Consider the following 22,718-nt stretch of genomic DNA (forward strand, 5'->3'; position numbering starts at 1 on the left):
GTCTCTTCACTTTTTGGAGTTCCAAAAAGCTTGAGTCACCATCTCACCCAGCCTCTTCTTCTTGTATCTTTGCAGCTTAGAGAAGCACATGCTGTCTCACACCGAAGAGCGGGAGTACAAGTGTGACCAGTGCCCCAAAGCCTTTAACTGGAAATCCAACTTGATACGCCACCAGATGTCCCATGACAGTGGGAAGCATTATGAATGCGAAAACTGTGCCAAGGTACAGTGAAATTGTAGGGTGCCTGGAATTTTGTATACGCAACGTTGCTTATGATATGTAGAGTAACATTTTGAGCATCTTAGGTCTGGCTTCAGCACTGAAGCACATGATACCTCATACGACGTTTCCACTGGACTGGACCACTTCAGGCAAGAGGTAGGGGATCAGATTTGAAAGCTTCTCTCATGTACAAATGATTCCCTGCATATGTAATGCAAGATGCCCACAAGAAGGCTAGGTTAGAACCTTCTCCCTGACATTTTTGTGCGTGCTTGTTTTGTATGTGCTGTAATGTGCTTTTGTTAATGTGGGAGAGCATTCAAACTTGATTCATCCATCTGCAGCCTGAAATGTTTCAGTGCATCACATGAAGCTGCTGATAGTGACATCTAACTCAGAGCTTGGTACATATTTTGCACATATGGGGTCACTTTGATGTTGTAGAGAGCACACCCGCCTAAGCAAGGGGTCTGAAATCCATTGATGGTTTTCAGTCAGATGGACTATTCTTATCTAACATTGCACTTGGGGGGGGAAATGAGAGGCACAAATACAAGATGGGGGACACCTGGCTTGAGAGCAGTACATGTGAAAAGGATCTAGGAGTCTTGGTTGACCACAAACTTGACATGAGCCAACAGTGTGACGCGGCAGCTAAAAAAGCCAATGCAATTCTGGGATGCATCAATAGGAGTATAGCATCTAGATCAAGGGAAGTAATAGTGCCACTGTATTCTGCTCTGGTCAGACCTCACCTGGAGTACTGTGTCCAGTTCTGGGCACCACAATTCAAGAAGGACACTGACAAACTGGAACGTGTCCAGAGCAGGGCAACCAAAATGGTCAAAGGCCTGGAAACGATGCCTTATGAGGAACAACTAAGGGAGCTGGGCATATTTAGCCTGGAGAAGAGGAGGTTAAGGGGTGATAAGATAGCCATGTTCAAATATATAAAAGGATGTCACATAGAGGAGGGAGAAAGGTTGTTTTCTGCTGCTCCAGAGAAGCGGACACGGAGCAATGGATCCAAACTAGAAGAAAGAAGATTCCACCTAAACATTAGGAAGAACTTCCTGACAGTAAGAGCTGTTCGACAGTGGAATTTGCTGCCAAGGAGTGTGGTGGAGTCTCCTACTTTGGAGGTCTTTAAGCAGAGGCTTGACAACCATATGTCAGGAGTGCTCTGATGGTGTTTCCTGCTTGGCAGGGGGTTGGACTCGATGGCCCTTGTGGTCTCTTCCAACTCTATGATTCTATGAACATAACAGAACTCTTAATATACCAATAGGGAAAGGCAACTGATTGAATGCCAGAACTACTTGTGTGACTACTGAAAGTAAGGTTTAGGGTTGTATAGAGTTTTGTGGCAATTAAGCCATTGTGTTGTGTCAGCTGTTTACTCTCACTGCTTGAACAATATAACAAAAGGGAAATAATACCATCCAAATTTAGTAACTATCAATAGGTCTTATTGATGACATTGTTCTGAAATATATTTGAATAGTGTGGCAGAAAATGCTTGCTGAGTTTTGTTTCTATGAAGGCTAAGCAAAACACTTAAGATTATGAAGGCGATGGGAATAATTTCTGGGACCTATCCATTCAGGATCCCAGCAACATGCAGCAATATGTATTTGGCTCATCCCCTAGGGAACTACAGTTCAAAAGACAAGAATTACTGCCCATTTGCAACCCATGCTCCATTTTCTCTGCTTAACAAAACAGGGCAAGGATAAGCTTTGACAGTCAGGACATTGCAGTTCTTAGTAAACCATTAGTAGGGACCTAGTTTAGGAATATCAGAAACAGGCAGAATTAGGGGTTTAAGAAAGAAGCGAATAGTTGCAAACTGTATTGGAATGGTAATGATGATAACAACAAAGTAGCAAAAGGTTAGATTCAGATTTAGCCATGCTTAGGCTAGGCCTATTGAAAGTCATGTCTAACTAAGTCACATTTCAGTGGATCTACTCTAAGTATCCTTTGCAGGATCCAACTTAATATTTACATCTGCCTATTGCCGTCTTTACATTTTATTATGCTGGAAATGGTCACTATTGCTACTATATGGTTTATAAATTCTAAAATATATTTTCTCTTAAATACTGTATACCCTCAGTGAAGCTAAACATGCAAAATAAATGAAACTGCAGAGATGTTTTAGTACTTCTGCACATTTTCAAACCACTTTGAATTTGGTTTAACCATTATGGCATCTTCCAAAAACCCCTGAGAGTTGTACTTTTGATGGTTAGTGACTAGAAGCTCCTAGCTTCATCATAGAATATGGTTTCCAGGGTTTCTTGTATGGCAGCCAGGGCACTTAAGTGTGCTTGACGCTGTTTTAAATGTGTACTGTATACTGTAGACAGGCCTTAAAAGTCACCTCTTCTATCTTTTAATTCACTTACATAACTGAACTCGCATAAATTATTTTAAAAAGTCAACTTTTGCCTATTCCATATGCAATGCCTCCTGGTTTGACTAGAGTCTTATGCAATTGCTGGTGTTGTTGTTTTTCCTTGTTTGCATCCAAGTTTCGTGTTTAATCAGTACTCATTTCCTAGCAGGTTTTCACGGACCCCAGCAACCTCCAGAGACACATTCGTTCGCAGCACGTTGGGGCTCGTGCGCATGCTTGTCCAGAGTGTGGTAAAACTTTTGCCACTTCTTCAGGCCTCAAACAGCACAAACATATCCACAGCAGTGTCAAGCCTTTTATATGTAAGTCTCCCACTTAACCACTAAGCTTCTGTGTCTGTCTGTTTTTTTTTAGCAAGATGCGGAATCAGATAAACATGCTCCCATTGAAGCATTAGCAATCCCAACGCTCTTTAATCAGACAGTTCCCAACTGTCTTTAACTGGATTGTGCCTTTAATCAGAAAAATAAAATATTGTGTTGGTGGAAAGTCTGGAGCCGTATATTGCACTGACAAGCAATTTTCTTACTCCTATCAACCTCTGTAGTTCTGGGACTTGCTCAAGAAGTGTTCGGGGAGGACTTGTCTTATTTCAGGTAGCAGAATTATTAGAAATTTAATTTCCAGTCTCAACATATGGTCTTCACTCATTACTTTCCCCACAAGCAGATACTCTAGCAGATTTAACTGTAGGAAGTTAAATAAGACTTAAGGAACATAATTTCGGCTGCAATCCTAGACACGCTTAACATGAGAATGAGTCCCAATGAACCCAATCTGGCTTACTTGTTAATAGGATTATACTGCCAACCTATTGTTCTATGAATTACGGGAACCCTTGGTATAAGATCTCCCTGCCATCTCCCTGGTACAGAAAGGGCACCTTGCAACAGATGCCTTTAAAATTCTGGAAAGCTCTGAATTTGGTGTCTGTTCAGTCATTATGTGACAGGGAAGCTGGGGTCACTTTCCCATGTGGCATGGCTGACTGAAGGCCTGCCACTCCCTTTCTTTATCTGTGTGTGTCTCTATGTAGAATCAGCACTCTTGTCACATTTCATTTCAGGTGTATTCCTCACTACCAAATTGGCACAGTGGTTGGTTATGCACGCTTCTTTCCTCGCACTTTTAATTTTATATGTTTTGCAAAATAAATGCTGAATTTGTACAATCTGCTTTCATGCACACCCTAATAAACGTGATCCTATGTGCTTAAAAAGTGCATGTGCCAAAACAGGATCGTGAAGTAACCAAGTCTGGTTTGTGCTAGAAGTAGTCAGTGTGTGAATGAATTGCTGAAAATAGCACCTAACCACATAGAGATCACTTCAAAATCACAGAGTGAGTCTGCTATAGTTTCTAGGGTACTTGCAGCATAGCCACAAGACGCACCTTGTTTTTGTAATCTACTTCACCTTTCTCTTTTGAACTTCAAAAGATGTCACCCTGGGCTGCGGCTATGGTAGGAAACTTGCATGGAGCAGCATCAACGACATAGACAGCCAAGGAGGGTATGTGGGACGATGGAATGCAACGTATCACAGAAGAAAGCAGACGGGAGTAACCATGTAGAAATCAGGAGAGGAATACAAACTCAGAGGAAGGCTGTAGAGCCAGAATTAAGCCTACACATTCATTTGCTCCTAAAAATTCCACCCCAAAGGCATTCCCATGGCACGAACTTTCCTTCCCTGAAGTAATGATCATGGAGGAGATCCTCTGCTGCATGTTGCTATTGAGGATAGCCACTTCATGATGCCTGCTCTCTATTTGGTTAGAGCTTGTAAACCTTGTGGCAAGGAGGTGAGAATTCACTGCAGGGATGCTGCTTTGGTTCCCAAATGGACCAGCTCTTGGAGGAGAGCACTCCGCGTATTTTTCCTGCCTGTTTCATTTCAGAAGCTGCCTGGTATCCGAGACTCTGTGGGCAATTCTGGAAATACTTTTATAACCTCATTTTATATTGTGTGCTCTGGCATACTTCCCTAGGCCCAAGTCTAATTATGCTTTGAACCTTTTGTAAGTTTATTTATTTATTCTTAATGTAGCCTCAGGAAGAAGAGCTACTGGTGGATGTGACTAATAAAGTGTAAGAAGATTCCACCAAATGAGATTCCCTTGAGCAAACCACCGAAAACCCTGGAATCGTTCCAAATGATTGCTAATTTCAAAACAGCTTCTAGCTACTCTTTCCTAAAGGAAGAGGCCATCTTCATAGACAAACTCAACAAAGAATCCTTATTGACTTAGTTATGTGAGAGCCTTTCAGTAGCTGTCCACATTGAGAATTATGGCAGTGAAGCTTTATCACCGAACATATTTCATTCTATTCAGTTGCTTTCAAATTTATTTAAGCAGAAGTCAAGGCAACTCAATATTTCACTATTTTTTATTTTTAAAAATGCAGATAAAAAAGTGGGGGAATAAACCAAGACGCTATCACCACTGTTCTTGGAGAGAACTTAACTATTGGATAAAATTAAGCTGTAAAAGAGGAGCCCAGTCAAATTGCTACCTGCACCATGGTACAATTACCCGGGATCTTGTGGCGAATGTTTGCCTTTTCCTCACCCGTTGCCCTGGACATTCCTTGCTTCTCAGAATTTTGCAGTGGCTGCAGGAGTTATCAAAGCAAAATGAAAGGTGTAGCAGGAAGGCGTCTGTCTGTGAATGTATGACTTCTGTGTGTGTATCCGTTTCCCTTGAATTGTGTGTTGTTCGCAACAATATGGTTGACCAGTGTCCTAATTCATACTTTTCCCATTAGCTGATCCTAGGTTTGAATTTTTTAAAAGATATTTGAGATACAGTATGCAAAGTGATTGGATGATTCCAAGGCACCACTTAAGTCCTAGGTGGTGGTGTTTCAGTACAGTAAATACTTTATAGACATGTCTCTCAACTAAGTTAATATTCAATAAAACACAACAGTTTATACTGCATAGCACTTCTGGCAGTGGAACCTTTGGGAACTGTTTGGCTGAGCTGGTGTAGCACAAAATGTTCAGTTGCTCAGGGAACAAAGCATTTTGCACTCCAGCATTGGTGAGGGGAAGAAAACATCCTTGGAAGACATAGGGAAGAAAGGACAGGAGGCCAAGAGCTAAGCAAGCTGAAGAAAGAGAAGATGGAGAAGTCCTGAAGAAAAGGGACAAAAGGGCACTGAGTCAAGAAGGGCACAAGAAAGAGTGAGCTCTGAAGAAACACAAAGGTGTGCAAATCAGGAAAGGCTGTATGCTATGGAGGGATAGGAATTCTGAAGGAGAGTGGCTAAAGGAATCAAAGAATCATAATTGGAAGGTACCATGAGGGTCATCTAAGTCCAACCCCCTGCAATGCAGGAATTATTTTGCCCAGTGTGGGGCTCGAACCCACAACCATGATATTAAGAGTCTCATGCTCTATCAACCGAGGAAGTGGGGCACTCAAACACTGGGTGAATGAGATATGTAAATGAAGGAAAGAGGAGCCAAGGGGGAAAAATTGGGCTGGGAACTGTGGGCCAGGGAACCAAAGGTACATTACCGTGTAGAGCCTGATAGGAGAATTGTACTAGATGTGTATTTTATTGTTATTGTTTCATTTGATTTGGCCACCCTACGGGGGGACAACAGGTCTAATAAGTCTGTTGGTGGAGAGTCTGAATAGCATTTTACATATTGATTTGAAACAAGCAGCCAATGTTTTGACTGCAGGCTTCTATTCCACTAAAACATTTTCAATTGGAAAGTCTATGTGCTGCCCTATCCTATTGATCAACTTTAGCAAGAGCGCTATAAACACAGCCGTTACATTTAAAGTTAGATCTCATGGCTGCCCAAATCAACCAACTGCATGCTATTCAGGAAGATACCTTAAGGCACTGCATGACGATTAGTAGAAGCTCAGCAATAATTTGACACAGTGATGCCAACACTACGCACTGTTTCCTCAGGAGATTGCTCTAATTAAAATTAAGTAAATCATGGCACACAGGGAGTTCTTATGATTGCTATATCAAGCTGTCTTGAGAGCCCTTTGGATAAAAAAACAGCATAAAAATGGAAAATAAATACAGATCTTCCTTCTGCCCCACTGTCATCAATATCATTATGATGTTAGTAATTGTAATTAAATAGCCAATTTTTAATCTGTGGGTTAGCAAATTAATCTGCTGATTAATTTGACATGAGACATAGACACTGAGTAGTTAATAACTGAGAATTATGTAGTTTTTTAATTAACTACTTAATTCTAAATTATTAACTACTTAATGTCTGTGGCTCAGTTCTAATGACTCTGAAAGCAGATTGAAATATAGATTATCTGAATGTGAGGGGCAAGCAGTTTAAGATGTTAAAAGAAAACTAGGAATGGATGACTGACTTGAGCATCTTTCTTTTTTTTAAATCCATGTTTTGATGAAACGATCTTGCCTACCTACCCAATGGCGAGGCAAGTGGCATGTCTTTATTCCAAGACTTGCATCTCTCACGGTGGGAAGTTCAGATCACTTTTAATGTTATGTGAATCCTTCCTAATTCCATGCCTTACCCCTCTTGTTCTGACATCAGGTCGAACAGCATAATGTGGTTTTACTTTCTACTGAATGTACAAAGAGCTTCCAAGGAAGGATCAGTTAACAGAATTTTTAAGCTTGCTATATTGCACTACTGGGCCACAGAATCCAGATACACACAGCATGAAGGTGTGGGGTCAAACAGGAAGCCAGTTTAATGGAGAGAGGGGCCAACCTGCAATTTCATATCAGCCCATGGGGACTTGTGGTTCAAACTCTTGAGAACCAACGACCAGCTTCCTGTAGCTCTCGAATTAACTTCTTCAGTGTACGAGAACATACTCCATACATTCATCAAGGGAGTAGTTGAATGAATCTGTGTGAGCCTTGAGTCTCAATAATATATCAACATGATTTTTAATGGCTTAAAAGAATCCCTCAGAGGGCTGTGGTCCTGCTCCTGGAATGGTTGATATTTTTATATATTTGTGCTTCAACTTATTTAAGCAAGCGAAAACATAATTAACCAGACCCAGTTATGACCGTTGTTTAAAGATTTGTGTTCCCTTGCCTGACATCACAGGGCTGTCTTTTTAATATTAGTGAAAATAAAATAATTAGTGAACAATAGCTTTCAGCCATATAGGGACCATTCATACCCTGCGGCTCCAGTTCCTTTTTTCTTTTCTTTTCTTTAAAAGAAAATTCAGATGCTCTGCCATTCTTTTCAAATTAAATCACATGGAAAATGCTTCTTCCCTGCTTTTTTCATTAATCAGCAATTGCTTGTGTAACCAAAAGAGCAACTGTGATTTTTCAAATGCAAAGGATGATGGACAGAAAAAACCATAGGACAATTATGAATAATTGCCGTGTAATTACAGAACAAAAGAATTTAAAGATCACATGTCAGGGTAGGATTTTCTGAGCGCTTGTGGCTGGGGGTAGAGGGTCACCTAGAGCAGAGATATCTGATTCCCAGCAAAAAGGCCACACACCATGCTGTACCTTCTCAGTCTGTTTATGGCAACTGTCTCTCGTTACAGTATGCCGCCCTGGCTTGGGAGCAAACTCACCAACACCAACTCACCAACACAAAGGTAATTACACACTGCCTGCCTTCATAAAACCTCCAGCTTGCTCAAATAGGAACCACATGTTGGAATAGACAGCAATGCATTAAAAATAGCACTTAACAGTCATGTGTTTAATAAGCAGAAAATATGCGAACTTCACTTCTTGCTAATTTCTTGGTCCTAAATGCTTAAGTCATTGATGGATTATAATGTATTTGGTATCTGGTGTGGGAAGGATTGCAATGGTTAGATGAGTACAGCGTCAAGACAGTGTTGAAAACATAGAGGCTGGGAAATAAGACCCCTGGCTTGGAAATTTAAAGCAAATGTAAGGTTATAGAATATAAGAATGTAATGTTATAGAATATAAGGGTTTATCAAGGTGGAAGAGAAAATGTCTCACTGTAGATCCACTCCTGTAATAGCTTGACTTGGCTTAAAGGTAAAGGTAAAGGTACCCCTGCCCGAACGGGCCAGTCTTGCCAGACTCTGGGGTTTGTGCGCCCATCTCACATCTATTGGCCGGGGGCCAGCGCTGTCCGGAGACACTTCTGGGTCACGTGGCCAGCGTGACAACGCTGCTCTGGCGAGCCAGAGCCGCACACGGAACGCCATTTACCTTCCCGCTGGTAAGCGGTACCTATTTATCTACTTGCCCCCGGGGGTGCTTTCGAACTGCTAGGTTGGCAGGCGCTGGGACCGAGCAGCGGGAGCGCACCCCGCCGCGGGGATTCGAACCGCCGACCTTCCGATCGGCAAGCCCTAGGCGCTGAGGCTTTAGCCCGCAGCGCCACCCGGCTTAGTTTACTAAGTTTACTTAGTTTACTTAGTTTACGCCACTTGGCTTAGTTTAAAGTAAAAATGTATATTGAAGTTAAAGGGACTGGCAGGGTTGGAGTGCTACACTAAGAATGAAGCTTATTGGTCTCTTCACATTCTACCATGCATTAGGCAATCCTTTTCCACCCACAACAAATTTTAAAGCGCTTTCATTCTATTTACTTGCACAAAAATACGTTCATCTCCATTTCAACACTGTCTTTGTCACAAGAATTCAAATGAATGCATCCTATGTTTTCTTTTACACTCTCTGCTATTGTGAGCTTCTGATTACCATAGATTGAAGGCAAACAATAATGAATGACCATTACCATCACAACCTTTCCTGTGAGTTTCCTGAGGCATTTAATTCGCTACTGCAGCCTTGAGAGACTTAGTTTGATCCACCCAAACCGTTCTTCTGTTTTAAATAGTTGGTTTCCAGTCCTAACGTTATGCGCAGCCACATCATTCACTAATTTAACCAAAACCCAGCAATTCTGTCAATATAAATTTAGGATTATCTCTGTGATGAACTACTGAAAGCATCACCTGACTAGTGGTGGCAATGCACAACCCTACTACCCAAACTTATTCTGAGTGTCAGGGTTCTGGGCCATAAGACCTTTTTCCATCCATTGTAATTGGAGAGAGGGTTCTGTTTGTGCAAATAGCATTGTGTAGAAAGCTGCCCTGTTCCATGGAAGTGAATGGAGAAGCCTGTATGCCCCAAGCTGGAGATTAGGACAGTTCTTTTTATAGAGGCAGAGAGAACTGCCAAATGAGGGAAGGATCTACTATAGAGCAAAGTGATCTGGTGTACTTGTTTCCTCATTCTGCCTCTTGCTATTATCCCAGACATAACTGCTTAATCAGGAGATGGGGCCAACCTGAATTGGGGCTTTTATGCAGATCTTGAACATTTATGGCTACTGATACAATAGATTATGTAATGGAATCTGCAAGGGGTCTCCTATCCTCTCTCCATCGTATCAATGTATTAGTGTGCTGCAGTTTGATGCATTCATTAATGATTTCGGCTATAATTTTAAAAGTGAATGTTTGCCCTGCCAGATAATCTTGCCTTGTTGTGAAGGCCATTAAGAACTACTCATCTCAACTGGTAGTATTGTTGTCTGCTTAGTTTTAAATTTTAACCACTATGTCAGCTGTGTCTCAGATTGCTAGGCATGAAAGCCATTTTATATTTGTATATCTCTGATGTATTTTCATGTGTAAATAAGTGCCAGCCTATTATCTTTGAGAAAGGGAACAACTGAGTACCTCTGTATATAGTAGAAGTCTTCCTGCTTGCATATCAAATCTATTATTTCTTTGTTAAATTTGTATTCTGTCTTTTCTGCAAGAGCTCAAAGTCTCTCACCTGGATATTACTTTGGCCAAGATCTATTTAGTAAATTCCAGCAATGCAACTGTACCATGTGCCTTCAGACCAGTTAAGAACCCGTGCATTTCTTTACTGTGCAATCCCATACAATTCTGTTCAGAAGCAAGCCCCATTAAGTTCAATAATAATAAGACTTATAGGATTGCTAGTTGGATACCATACAAATCAATAGCAACTTCACTATTAGAAGTCCTGAACACTGCGATAGAGGAATGCCATCTGCATTGGGCTTTAAAAGCAATAAATATCCCAAATTAAATTGACGGATCGAAGAATTTAATTTAGAAAAAAATCCAAATGTTTCTCCAATCTGTGTGATATTTTCTCCAAATAAAGGGAAAATACCTCATACTTAGAAAGATCAAATTAAACTTGCTACTGTTCTTGTGTGAGTAATATTTTTTTCTTAATACATTTTTTTGGCTGGAGCATTCCTTGTGAATGAAAGGTATCTTACAGGAACCCTGGCTGATACAGAGCAATAACATTCTTCCTGAATTGTACATTTCTTTGGCTTGCACCCAACCCTGCAACTGTTACTCTAGCTGTTGTCTGATAGATATCAGCAAGGCAACTCATCTGAGCCAGACAGGTGGAATCAGGGCCTTCTCAGACAATGGAAGTCTTTGTTGTTGTGATGGGAACAGATAGCTACAGGGTAAACATTTAAGACAGACAACAAGCGGGCAGGTTCTCAAGGATAAGCTTTATAAGAGCAGGAAGGTTAGCATCAGCCACGGTGTACATGGAAGTCAGAGGACGTGATTATAGTTCATGGGAACCAAGAGTGCAGGATGGGATACATTCAATTCAGTTTCCTTTGCAGGCTTAAAATAGAGCCATTGTAAATTATGTCAGCCTGTCTGAAACCACTAAAATAATTGTTAAGAAGGTCTGAGAATGCACAATATGCATTGTTGTAGGGCTTTGATGTGTGAAGGGCAAGAGCCTGTGATATAACACAAACTGAGCAAAAGTTAAACTGTTCAACTCTTCTTTACTGGAGGAAGCTGAGTTTTAATGCATAAGGATAATAACCATACCCACTATTTAGAGTTTAGAGTGGTGGTATATAGCCAAAGTGGCAAAATCCACACCCAGGAGGGAAGTGTCAGCAAGCTTGGAAGAACCTTAAGTTTTGCAGAAGGACAGAAAACCTTGACGGGAAAAAACTCTCAATAAGCCGAGTGAGAATTGAACATGTTCAGAGGCCATGGAATACTGACTGATTAGTTGGGGTAGAGGAGATAGAAAACCGAGTTGGAGGGGAAATGGAACAGTATAATCCTGGATGACTGACTGCAACACCCCATGCTGCAACATTTTATTGCAGGCTCATCTATTTTAAAATTTCAGGCTGTGTGTGCCAATTATATTCCCATACAAAAGGGAGGAATCAGCCAGGAACTCTTAAGGTTTTCAAGAAGTATGTTTTTTGTTGTGTTTTAGGGAAAAACCCTAAGCGGGAGGGGACCCCTCCCAACAGCCCAAAGCCTACTAGCTGTGCTCGGTGACCATGGAATGCTAAGTAACAACCGAGGAAGACACAAAACTGGAAGGAGAATGGAATGACTGAAATCTTTTATGGCAGCATGCCACAAACAGCAATGCTTTGTTGCAAGTCCCCCTTGCATTTGCCCTGATTTTGAAGAAAACTTACCACATACCTGTGTTGGCAAGGCCCTGCCAAGAGCACACATTTGTTCTGAATGCATATTTGTTTTAGTAAATGACCACAGGAATTGTTCCAACTGTAGAAATTAGCTTAGAAAATGTATTCTTTGTTCATGGTGCACATATACAACCACAGTACCTTATTTCTGAAATCAGACCAGTATAGCTATCATGGTTATGCAGTATATATATATAGCAGTATATATCAAAAGCACTAAACCTGTGGTAACTTCTGTTCAGACTTTCTTAGATAAAAGTAACTTTATATGCTTGTGCAATCAAAATAATGGAGCAAACCATGGGGTCAAGTTACTTATGCATATGCAAGTGTTATTCATGCATATGCAAGGGTCAATATGGTATTCTCTTCTGCAATTATGTCTTATGTCTCTAAAGATCATTGTACTATAAAGCAGTGACCATAATCCAGAACTCCATGTATGTGCAAAAGATTGGCTTGCATGTAACGTTTTTGTATCTCTTCTCAACTTGCAAGTAGGGGACTGCTGAATCGGAAGGACAGGGGTTTCAGGTGCATGCACATGGATTTTTCTGGATCCTGGCCAATGCATATAAAACTCAAGGCTGTCAAATATTATGAACAATAAAACAATATGATACTAATGTTGATTTTTTTAAAAAGGGAAAGAAATGTGGGGATTTTCATTTTCTGCTTCTTATTATATTTGCCTAACTGAATTCCTTGTTTTGGTGGTTGGGACAATTTTGGTTTTTTTACATGCAATCTGCACTCAGACTCATCCTTTCAGATGTCTGACTAACAATGCAGCCCCTATACATGTTTAAGGCCTTGGTGCTGTCCATTGTTGGTCATACTCAGAACAGACCCATTCAAATCAGCAGACTGTGTTAAATGGGGCTTACTCTTAAGTGTATGCACATAGGAATGCTGGATGCAGCCATAGTTGCATATACAAGGATATAAATTCCATTGAACTCAGTGGGTCTTATTTCTGAGTAAACATGTTTAGGAATGAACTCTTAAGTAAGTTTTCTAAAAGTGTAAGAGACTTCAGATGCTCAGTTTCAAGCAGCTGGGTGGGATTGAATGGGGTGTGGGGAGGAGGAACAGAAAAAAATACTTTAAATCCTGAGTTTTTGTTGTTGTTGTTGTTTACACACAGGTGAGGTCTGCCATAAGTCCTATACTCAGTTTTCAAACCTTTGCCGTCATAAGCGTATGCATGCTGATTGCAGAACCCAAATCAAGTGCAAAGACTGTGGACAAATGTTCAGCACTACGTCTTCCTTAAATAAACACAGGAGATTTTGTGAGGGCAAGAACCATTTTGCGGCAGGAGGATTTTTTGGCCAAGGCATATCACTTCCTGGAACCCCAGCTATGGATAAATCTTCCATGGTTAATATGAATCATGCAAATCCGGGCCTTGCTGACTATTTTGGTGCCAATAGGCATCCTGCTGGTCTTACCTTTCCAACAGCTCCTGGATTTTCTTTTAGCTTCCCTGGTCTGTTTCCTTCAGGCTTGTACCACAGGCCACCTTTGATACCTGCTAGTTCTCCTGTTAAAGGACTGCCAAACACAGACCAATCAATCAAAAGTCAAAGTCCCCTCATGACACATCCTCAGACACTGCCAGCTACCCAGGATATTTTGAAGGCACTAAATAAGCACCCACCTAACCTAAGTGAAAATAAGCCAGTGGAGCTTCAACCAGAAAGGTCCTCCGAAGAGAGGCCACATGAAAAAATCAGTGACCAGTCAGAGAGTAGTGACCTTGATGATGTCAGTACCCCCAGTGGGAGTGACCTGGAGACCACCTCTGGCTCTGATCTGGAAAGTGACATTGAAAGTGATAAAGAGAAATGTAAAGAAAATGGTAAAATGTTCAAAGACAAAGTAAACTCTCTGCAGAATTTGGCTTCCGTAAATAATAAGAAAGAATACAGCAATCATTCCATCTTCTCACCATCTTTAGAGGAGCAAACTGCGGTGTCAGGAGCTGTGAATGATTCTATAAAGGCCATTGCCTCTATTGCTGAAAAATACTTTGGTTCGACAGGACTTGTGGGGCTACAGGACAAAAAGGTTGGAGCCTTACCTTACCCTTCCATGTTTCCCCTCCCATTTTTTCCAGCATTCTCTCAGTCAATGTACCCATTTCCTGATAGAGACTTGAGACCGTTACCTTTGAAAATGGAACCCCAATCGCCAGGTGAAGCAAAGAAGATCTTAAAGGGAAACTCCGAGTCTCCCTTTGACCTTACCACTAAACGTAAGGAGGAGAAACCACTTACTCCTATAACCTCAAAACCAGCAGCTCCATCAGTGACCAACCAGGACCAGCCTCTAGATTTGAGTATGGGCAGCAGAAGTCGAGCTAGTGGTACAAAACAGACTGAGCCTCGGAAAAACCATGTGTTTGGAGGAAAGAAAGGAGATATTGATCTTGAATCAAGGAAGTCCTCGGACATCTCTTTGCAACATGCAAGGCCAACACCTTTCTTTATGGATCCCATTTACAGGTAATACACATGAAACAAGCTATACAGATGGCCCAAATGGCCTATGGTCCTCAGTCATTTAATGTAATAAAATGCACAAATAGTTGAAATTTGAATGAATGCAGCTTAGGGACTGGGGATTTTTAAACATTTATTCTCTTAATACAAAATAATTATTATATCTGAAGCAATTTTCCCTTCAGAAAAAATAATGTATTTAAAAATTGGCAGTCAAATCCAGCTTTTGTTTGCAAACTAGGAACGTCGATCTCCACTGCAATCAAAGGTGTTTCACTCAAGAACTCAAAACACGTTGTACCATAGCAACACAACGTGGAACTCAAGGGTAAAATTCTGCCTTTATTTACAATCAAGTAATCTACTGATTTGTTTTTAATTATTGGGAAGTGTTTGTTGCACTCTGCTGTGCAGAGTATTACAACTAATGCCAAAGGAACTGTATGATAAATAGTAATATAGCAATGAAATAACAATAATAGTAAATATTACTTAGTGTGTTCGGATATCTTATTGAACACAGGACAATAGAACAATTATTCCAAAGGGAAATAGCAATGTATGCTATTTTCTGGATCTATCCAGGGAGACACCTGATAGAGCCGGTGCATTCAAACAAATTCAATTTGATATTCCTGATTAGAGATTTTTCTGGGTTTTCATAAAATAGTTTCTTTATTTGCCACATTGAATGGGTACTGTCTTTCATGTGATCTCTGGAAAGACAATACAATAAATTGTTCTCCCAAGTTTGCCACTTCAAATGGCAGGCTAGCCAAGTTTCTTTCTTTGTAAGTAAGAGCCCAAGCCTGATGGATCTATCATCAGGCATGCAGCTGTACCCAAATATAGTTTCCTCGTGAGTGGAAGTATTCTAGCTGCCCCCTGACAATGCAGACTGGTGTGTTTCCCATGAGAATATTGACTTCTGTTGGTGTACAGCCGTAGGTGCGTATGTGTTGCAAAGGAGCAAAGCATACCACAAGAACAGATGAACAAAAATCTAAACAAAACGCAATTGGACAAGGGATAACAACGGCTGCCGGCTGCCTATGGTGTTCATTCCCATGTAATATGCCAGCACACAGCAAGAGTACAGCAAGAGTTGTCAAAATTAATTAAATAATTAAAGGCTCTTTAATTAAAGCCCTCAATAACCCACCCACAGAGCAGAGAGCTCACTGCATCTCTGCATGATTTACTGCTGTGGCTTAACATCCTTTCAATGAACCTCTACTTTGGATGGCACTCTCTCTCTCTAATGGAGAAACTCATTCATCTGCAATGCAGAGATGGCAGCAGAATTACCCACCCTCAGAAAGGCCTCCAATCTGCCTGTGCTTGAGTCACTGCTCTGGCCTTGCTTCTTTCCCACCAGGAGACATACCCAGATCAGTGACTCATGCAGAAACACAGGGAGTGGGGGGGGGGGCTCCTCTGAGAGTGAGTCGTTTTAACTCTTACATATTCTACAAGCATGCTGTTCAGGTTAAACAGGGAAAGGAACATTTTATTTTTATATTTTGAAAGAATAAAGTTTGGGAAAAACTGGCCTACGTTTATGAACAAGTGCTGAATGACGCCAACTTGCTGTTTTCGAATATCACATCTGGATATTCATTCATGGGATTTAGACCTAAATAAATATAGCATCCTGTTAAAATTATTCTCCCCCCCCCCCCCGTTTTGTTTATTTCTGTAGTATTTGTCTACTATGGAATTTGCTGCTTCAGTCACTTGGCACAACTTAACTAATCTACAACTTCCAAATGTAAAACAAAAAATCCTCTCATTCTTTAAACAAGTTAGCCAATATTGACATGATATAAACTTGGCAGACCTTCATGATGAGTTACAAAAAAACCATAATCCTATTTGGGGGGGGGGGAGAAAATATGAATATGGAAATAGATGTATTTTGTATTTGAAGTGGTGAGCGTCGATGCTGACATATTTGGAACTCATTTCCCATACTTCAAAAGCAGATAATAATATTAATAGTAAAACAATAATAAAAGCTTCATAGAAAAATTTTCAGTCCGATTGTTTGTTTGTTTTTAATATTTGATTTTGTTCCATAGAAAATTGGCCATTTCAACTCTGTAGTTTTGATAATATAGTTATGGTTTTGATAACTGTGCTCAGACCACTCAGCAGTTTCTGTTGCGCATAATAGTAGATACTTGAAACTGGAATGTTTCCAGAGTCATTGGCGTAGTTTTTTAAGGGGTGCTCACCAGCCTCATTGGCATTAAAGAGCATAGTGAATCGCACCTCCTTGTCTTTGATCTTTGTGCCTGAGAAGTTTTGCCTCTTGTTCCGAATCCAAGTTATCAAATAGTTATCCATATGAGAGACTGAGTCATCACAAGAACATTCTTATTTTAACATTTACAGAGTAGAAAAAAGAAAGCTAACTGACCCACTTGAAGCTTTAAAAGAAAAGTACTTGAGACCATCCCCGGGATTCTTATTCCACCCACAAGTAAGTATTTTTTACAATCAAGATGTTGTGATGGTAAACAAACATGTTAAGCCATAGACACAGGTGCACAGGAACAACGGGAATCTTAGTCATTATCGGATTTCCTAGAACATACAAGTTTTAGTGAGCAGGGAGAAACAAACCACGTAGCATTGTTTTACTTTTCGCAATGTTTTTCAGGAAGACTTCAAGAGAATAGTGCAACTGTCTCCACATGCCCAGTGGAATTCTGGGGTTGTGTGTCTCAGATGCCACAAGAGAAGCCCCTTAGGGTGTACTGGAAGTAGTCTTTCATCTGCATGAATGCCTCTAAGAAAAATGCCCAGAAGTCGCACTATGCAGACTGGCATGAGCAAAATGCCGGACACACCCAAAGCACCTCCCTGAATTTCTAGCCTGTTTTCAAGGCACTGTGCTTGTTAAACTAAGTTCTTATGCAGTTATGCCAAACAAAAGCACCTGGTGAAATGATAATATGACTGATCCACCATATGTCTACTTCTCAATTTTTCAAGATATGTCAACAGGGAGCAACTTCTGGTATTTGCTTATGTCATACCTGCCAGGGGGCAAAAATGTCCAACCCAAATGCATGACAGACAGGCTCAGTCACAAGTTTAGGGTCTATTTTGTTTCTAGGCCACAGGAATTTGTGGGTCCACCTTAATACATAACCTTTGCCACCTGTAACTTCTTGATGCATGAGATAAAATTGAGCACTGCTTGCATAGACTTCACCATTTTTGTTTTGTCAGGTCAAGGTGGCTTCTTCTGGTTATGCTAGTTTAGTAGCCTAAACAAAGGTCTAGGATCTTGGAATTCTAATTTCTAATGCTATGTTTCATTTATAACACTATAGGCAAACACCGATATGATTGTTAACCTACTTGTTAACAGAATGCTCCACAGTACTGTAGAAAGCCACTGTTTTAATGTTGAAAATGATTACGCGCAGCTTAGCAGGCATGGCCAAGCTCAGAGGATAAGGTTATGAGAACTTGTCAGCAACCGTATTTGTGGTAGTCCAAATTAGTGTAGGCTGGCATCCAGGGAAGATTTATTTCATAAGAATCTACCAATAAGTGGATAAAGAATGCATAGTTTATACTAACTGAAACCTGGCTTAGGACACTTCGGGACAAAATTATAGGGATGCAGTACATTGCCCAGGCAGGTGCACTATGTGACCCATGAGAGCAGTAAAATAGCCAGACTGTACAACAGTGACGGGATAAAATCAGGCCAAATCTTTATTGACAGCAGCAGACAGGGCAAGGGGTGGTATGGCATTGGGTCCCTGGATCAGTTCATCATTCCACAAGCCCCATGTTGATGGGATGGATCTGCTGGGTCTGGATCGCTCCAAACCTGCACAACAGGAGTCGCCCAGTGCTGAACCTTGCCGTGGTGCAAGCCAAGCAAGCAAGGTCTCACTAGGGACCAGAGTGCAGATTCCAACTGGGCAGATACCGAACCCACGATTGGGCTTGCCATGGTTCATCCTCCCCTCAGGCCCCTTATGGGGGCCCCCCTACACTATGTTGATCCTGACCAATGCCATTTCCGCCCTCATACAAAAAAATGTTCTTCCGTCTAACCAAGAAAGTTGGGAAGTTTTTAATATTTAATGCTGTAATGTTTTTAACACTCGATTGGAAGTCACCCAGAGTGGGTGGGGAAACTCAGCCAGATGGGCGGGGTATAAATAATAAATTTTATTATTATTATTATTATTATTATTATTATTATTATTATTATTATTATTATTATGAAAGCCATAATTTCACTGAGGGAAAGGCAGAAAAAACCCCAAACAAGTGCCAATCAGGGAGGGGGAGAGAGAGAGAGAGAGAGAGAGAGAGAGAAAGAAAGAAAGAAAGAAAGAAAGAAAGAAAGAAAGAAAGAAATCCTTTTCGGCTCTGTCAACCAGCAACCCAAAGTTGCTCAGTTGGTCAGTGAAGGCTGTAAGCCAGTGCTTTTTTTTTTCTTCAAAAATTTTTTTTAGGGATACTCTAGTTTTCCTACTCATATTGAAATACTGCCCCTCAATGAGGCCAAACTTAGATTCACAAAATGTTTAGGGGTATGTGTACCCCTGCATCCCTCCAGAAAAAAGCACTGTTCTGACCCAAGGGTGCCACCATGGGCAGGAAGTTCTCAAAGCAAAATGGCTGTGAGCTCCAGGGGAAGCAGCCTTATATAGGCTTTCCCCTCCCCTCTTCAGCAAGGGCTCATGGGACAGCTTTTACCTTGCCCAGTATTTTGCTGCAATCTATGGGCCATAGCGCTGCTGGGCAAAGTGGTCCCATGCTTATTAGGCACAGAATGGGGCTTGGCGTGTGCGTGAGGCTCCAGGCTCAACCATAGTATCACAATTGGTATTTTGAATTAAAAAACAACAACAATTGCCAAGCATAAAGTGTTTCCTTCCAGGACTAATGCATGCACAAATGTTAAGTCTCATATGCAGTCATCCTCATGGCATCAAAACAGACTTGGAAAATCTTTTACATTACAGATTAAGCTCACATCCACAGGGTATACCTCAGTCAAGAGCCTTGAGATATTTTCTCCATAGTGGCTGCTGTGACTGAGACAAAAGGGAGATTACTGTACTATTGTTAATAAACGATATAAATTGAGACAATATGGAGTCAAACCCATCTTTCTTTGTTACTCCTCTTATCACCAATCGATGGTGAGTTAAGCATTCTATAACTGTTCTAATTGTTTTTTGAGAGCCAGCAAAAAGCAGTAGCTAGAGTATGAGAACTTAGTTACAATTTATGTTTTGTCATGAGGATGCTAGCAAAAAACTGCCTTCTATATAAAGTGATTGCTCTTTGATATAGCTTTTGAACTGTTCACATGGGGGAACTCACAAGAAATGGTTCTTATGCCTTCACGTATGATGGAAAGAATGGATGATGTGCAATGTGATGGACCCAATCAAAATGATACAACAGGGAATCAGTTATTACAGGGTGAATGTTTTTAACATCTTCTCAGTGGCAAATACAATGTGTGTTTTGGTGTTTAGGCTGGCATGCTGTAAATCCAATGCATAGAGTGGGATGTACTCTTATTCTAATCTCTGCCCCAAAATGTGAGAAGGGTGATCTGAATACAGAACAGTGAGATATGACATGCCATAAACATGATTGCTAAGTGCCCTCTTCAGCACTCTGGAGCTTGCATTGCTCCCAGGGACTCCAGTGAGCTGCAAGTAATAAAGTAGACTGGACAACTGTGAGGCCAACCAAACACTTGCTAGAACACATAATCATGCCTGTTGCATGGCAGAGAATAGCTTACTTTGCTGCCTCCACTGCATGCATCCACAAGCAAGTGGGCTACAGAGCTGTTCATGATGGTCCAGGGAATGTCAAAACCTTCTCCAGTGAACTTTGAGAATAAAATTGGTTGCATCTGCAGCAATTTGGACTATAATTTTGTTGCAGATCCCACTGAGATGTCCAGTGCATCAGCTGATCTTACTCTGTGGGGTCTGTTGCAGTTAGTGAGGCATTGAAGACATGAACAAGGTGCCTGCAGCAGTGCTACCAATCATGTGCTTTCTTGATCCCTGCTGCTCTTGACTGATAAGGACTAGGCAGGAAGTGGCTATGACCAGGTGGGTTCAGGGTGTGGTGGTGAGCTGGTTGTGCCACCATTCCTCAAGAAACCCACCCTGAACCTGTTGGTGTATGACAACTACTGCCTAGTCACCAATATCCCCATTTTGAGGAACTAGAGAGATCCAGAGTAACCCAGCTGTAGGAACTCTTGGATAGTACTGATTTTCAGGACCCAACTCAGTGCCTGGATGTAGTTGTGGGATGGATGAGGGCCAGTGAGATGACGGCTCTATAAGTAAGCAGTTCTTGGGTCAAGGAAATAATTCACCTGTTCTGGAGGGGGTGCACTCCCTCTGAAATGGTTCCATCGTTGCTACTAGAGACCCAAGTGACCATAGTGGCTAGGACTAGGAGTGCCTTTTACCAGGTTTGGCTGGTGCAGTAGCTACGATGGTTCCTGGACAGGGATAGTTTAGCCATAATGACCCATGCACTGGGTAATCTCAGCAACGGATTACTGCAGTGTAGCCTTTGCAGGGCTCATCCCAAGGCTGGATCAGAAGCTGCAGCCAGTACAGAATGCGGTAGCATGGCTGCTCAGTGGAGTTGCATATTGTGAACATAGCAGAGGCACGTGCATTGGCTGTCAATTTGCTACTGAGCCTGGTTTGAGGTTTCGCTGTTAGCTTATAAATGTATCCGAAAGAGTGCCTTCTCCCATATAGACTGCCCAACTCATTGAAATCAGCACATGGAAATCTTGTGGTGGCACCACAGCCACTGGTATTCTGTCTTGTATTCAACAGGTAGAGAGGTCTTTGCCTACCTGGGAAATTAGGCTTGCAAGTATGTCGTAAAAAGGTGTTTGCTCCAAGAGGCATCTTTTGATTAGTAATGTTGCTGCATACACGGCGACCAGATTGGACTACTATATATTTATATATATCTATTGTTTTATACTGATTGTTTTTGTTGCTTTGTAATTCTGTGTTGTACACTGCTTTGGATATTTTTAAATATAAAGCAGTATATAAAGATTTTAAATAAAATAAAATGCAGGATTTCTGCAAAAGCTGGCCTTGGGCTTCAGCTACTCCATATGAAGCAAAAATGTGGCTTTGAGCTACTTTAAAGGTTGTGTAATAAATACATACTGGAAAGGGGGGGGGAGGAAAAGAACAGGAACCATGGGGGGGTGGAGGGAAGTTGGCAGGGAGCAGTTATAAGAAGGGACATAGAAGAGCCTGCTGGATCAGGCCTGCAGCCCATGTAGCCCAGCCTCCTGGTCTCACAGATGGGCCAGCCAGATGCCTGAGGGAAAGCTGCAAGCAGGACCCGAGGAAAGGCTGCCATGCAACACCTTCTTTTCTCTAACAATCACACTATGTTTTGTCACATGACTAAGAGACAGTCCCTTTGTCTGTACCCAGGAAGATTATGTAAACTTCATCACATCTTTTATTTCTGCCAAACTTCATATTCTGAGAGCCGCTTCTAACATTAAGTTCTGAAGGGCTAAAATCTTCACACAAAGCTGCTTGTTTGAAACAGATATACTTTTTAGAATGAAATGAAAACTATTTACTTTTTAAAATGAAAACTATGGGGATTTCCATATAAATTAGGTAACTGACAGTGAATGTCTACCCAGACCATCTGTCATGTATGCTTTAGTTGAGTTGAGCTTCCTGCATCCCAGGGGGTTGGGCTAGATGGCCCTACAATTCTGTGATTCTCCATTCCCAGATAAGTGGGTACGTGATTGCAGCTAAGAGTGTTATTTTCCTAGGATTAGCATGTCATGACGTCAGCAGTGATCACAGACACTGAGTTCAAAGCAGTAGCTGTGTTCAGCAACCACAGTTCGGAGGTGACTTAGTGGAAGGTGGATGAAGTGAACTGTCTCTACCCTTCTCTCACACCCCTATATATCAATGCCAGTCACTCCCCCACTTCACAAACCATTGCTCTGTTTTGCTTGTGGGAAATGTACACAAACCTGTTGCCCCTTTAGAAGTATTTTTGTGTGG

The 22,718-nt window shown here is 41.3% G+C and overlaps 1 protein-coding gene across 18 annotated transcripts in view; it reads left to right on the forward strand.

The window, feature by feature from the left end:
• The window catches only part of MECOM (MDS1 and EVI1 complex locus), a 495,241-nt gene that overhangs the window by 443,345 nt on the left and 29,178 nt on the right, over nucleotides 1-22,718 (forward strand). For 7 of the 18 annotated variants that reach the window (XM_082223908.1, XM_082223897.1, XM_082223902.1 and 4 more), the window contains 6 exons: nucleotides 76-223; nucleotides 2,791-2,947; nucleotides 8,190-8,243; nucleotides 13,266-14,628; nucleotides 14,867-14,953; nucleotides 17,023-17,110. In XM_082223908.1, the coding sequence (XP_082080034.1) occupies nucleotides 76-223; nucleotides 2,791-2,947; nucleotides 8,190-8,243; nucleotides 13,266-14,628; nucleotides 14,867-14,953; nucleotides 17,023-17,110 (1,897 nt within the window). The remainder of the gene's footprint in view (nucleotides 1-75; nucleotides 224-2,790; nucleotides 2,948-8,189; nucleotides 8,244-13,265; nucleotides 14,629-14,866; nucleotides 14,954-17,022; nucleotides 17,111-22,718) is intronic. The other 11 variants (XM_082223911.1, XM_082223910.1, XM_082223914.1 and 8 more) reach the window with 8 other exon arrangements.

The sequence above is a fragment of the Podarcis vaucheri genome (assembly GCF_965113315.1).
Source record: "Podarcis vaucheri genome assembly, chromosome: 5".
Lineage (NCBI taxonomy): Eukaryota > Metazoa > Chordata > Lepidosauria > Squamata > Lacertidae > Podarcis > Podarcis vaucheri.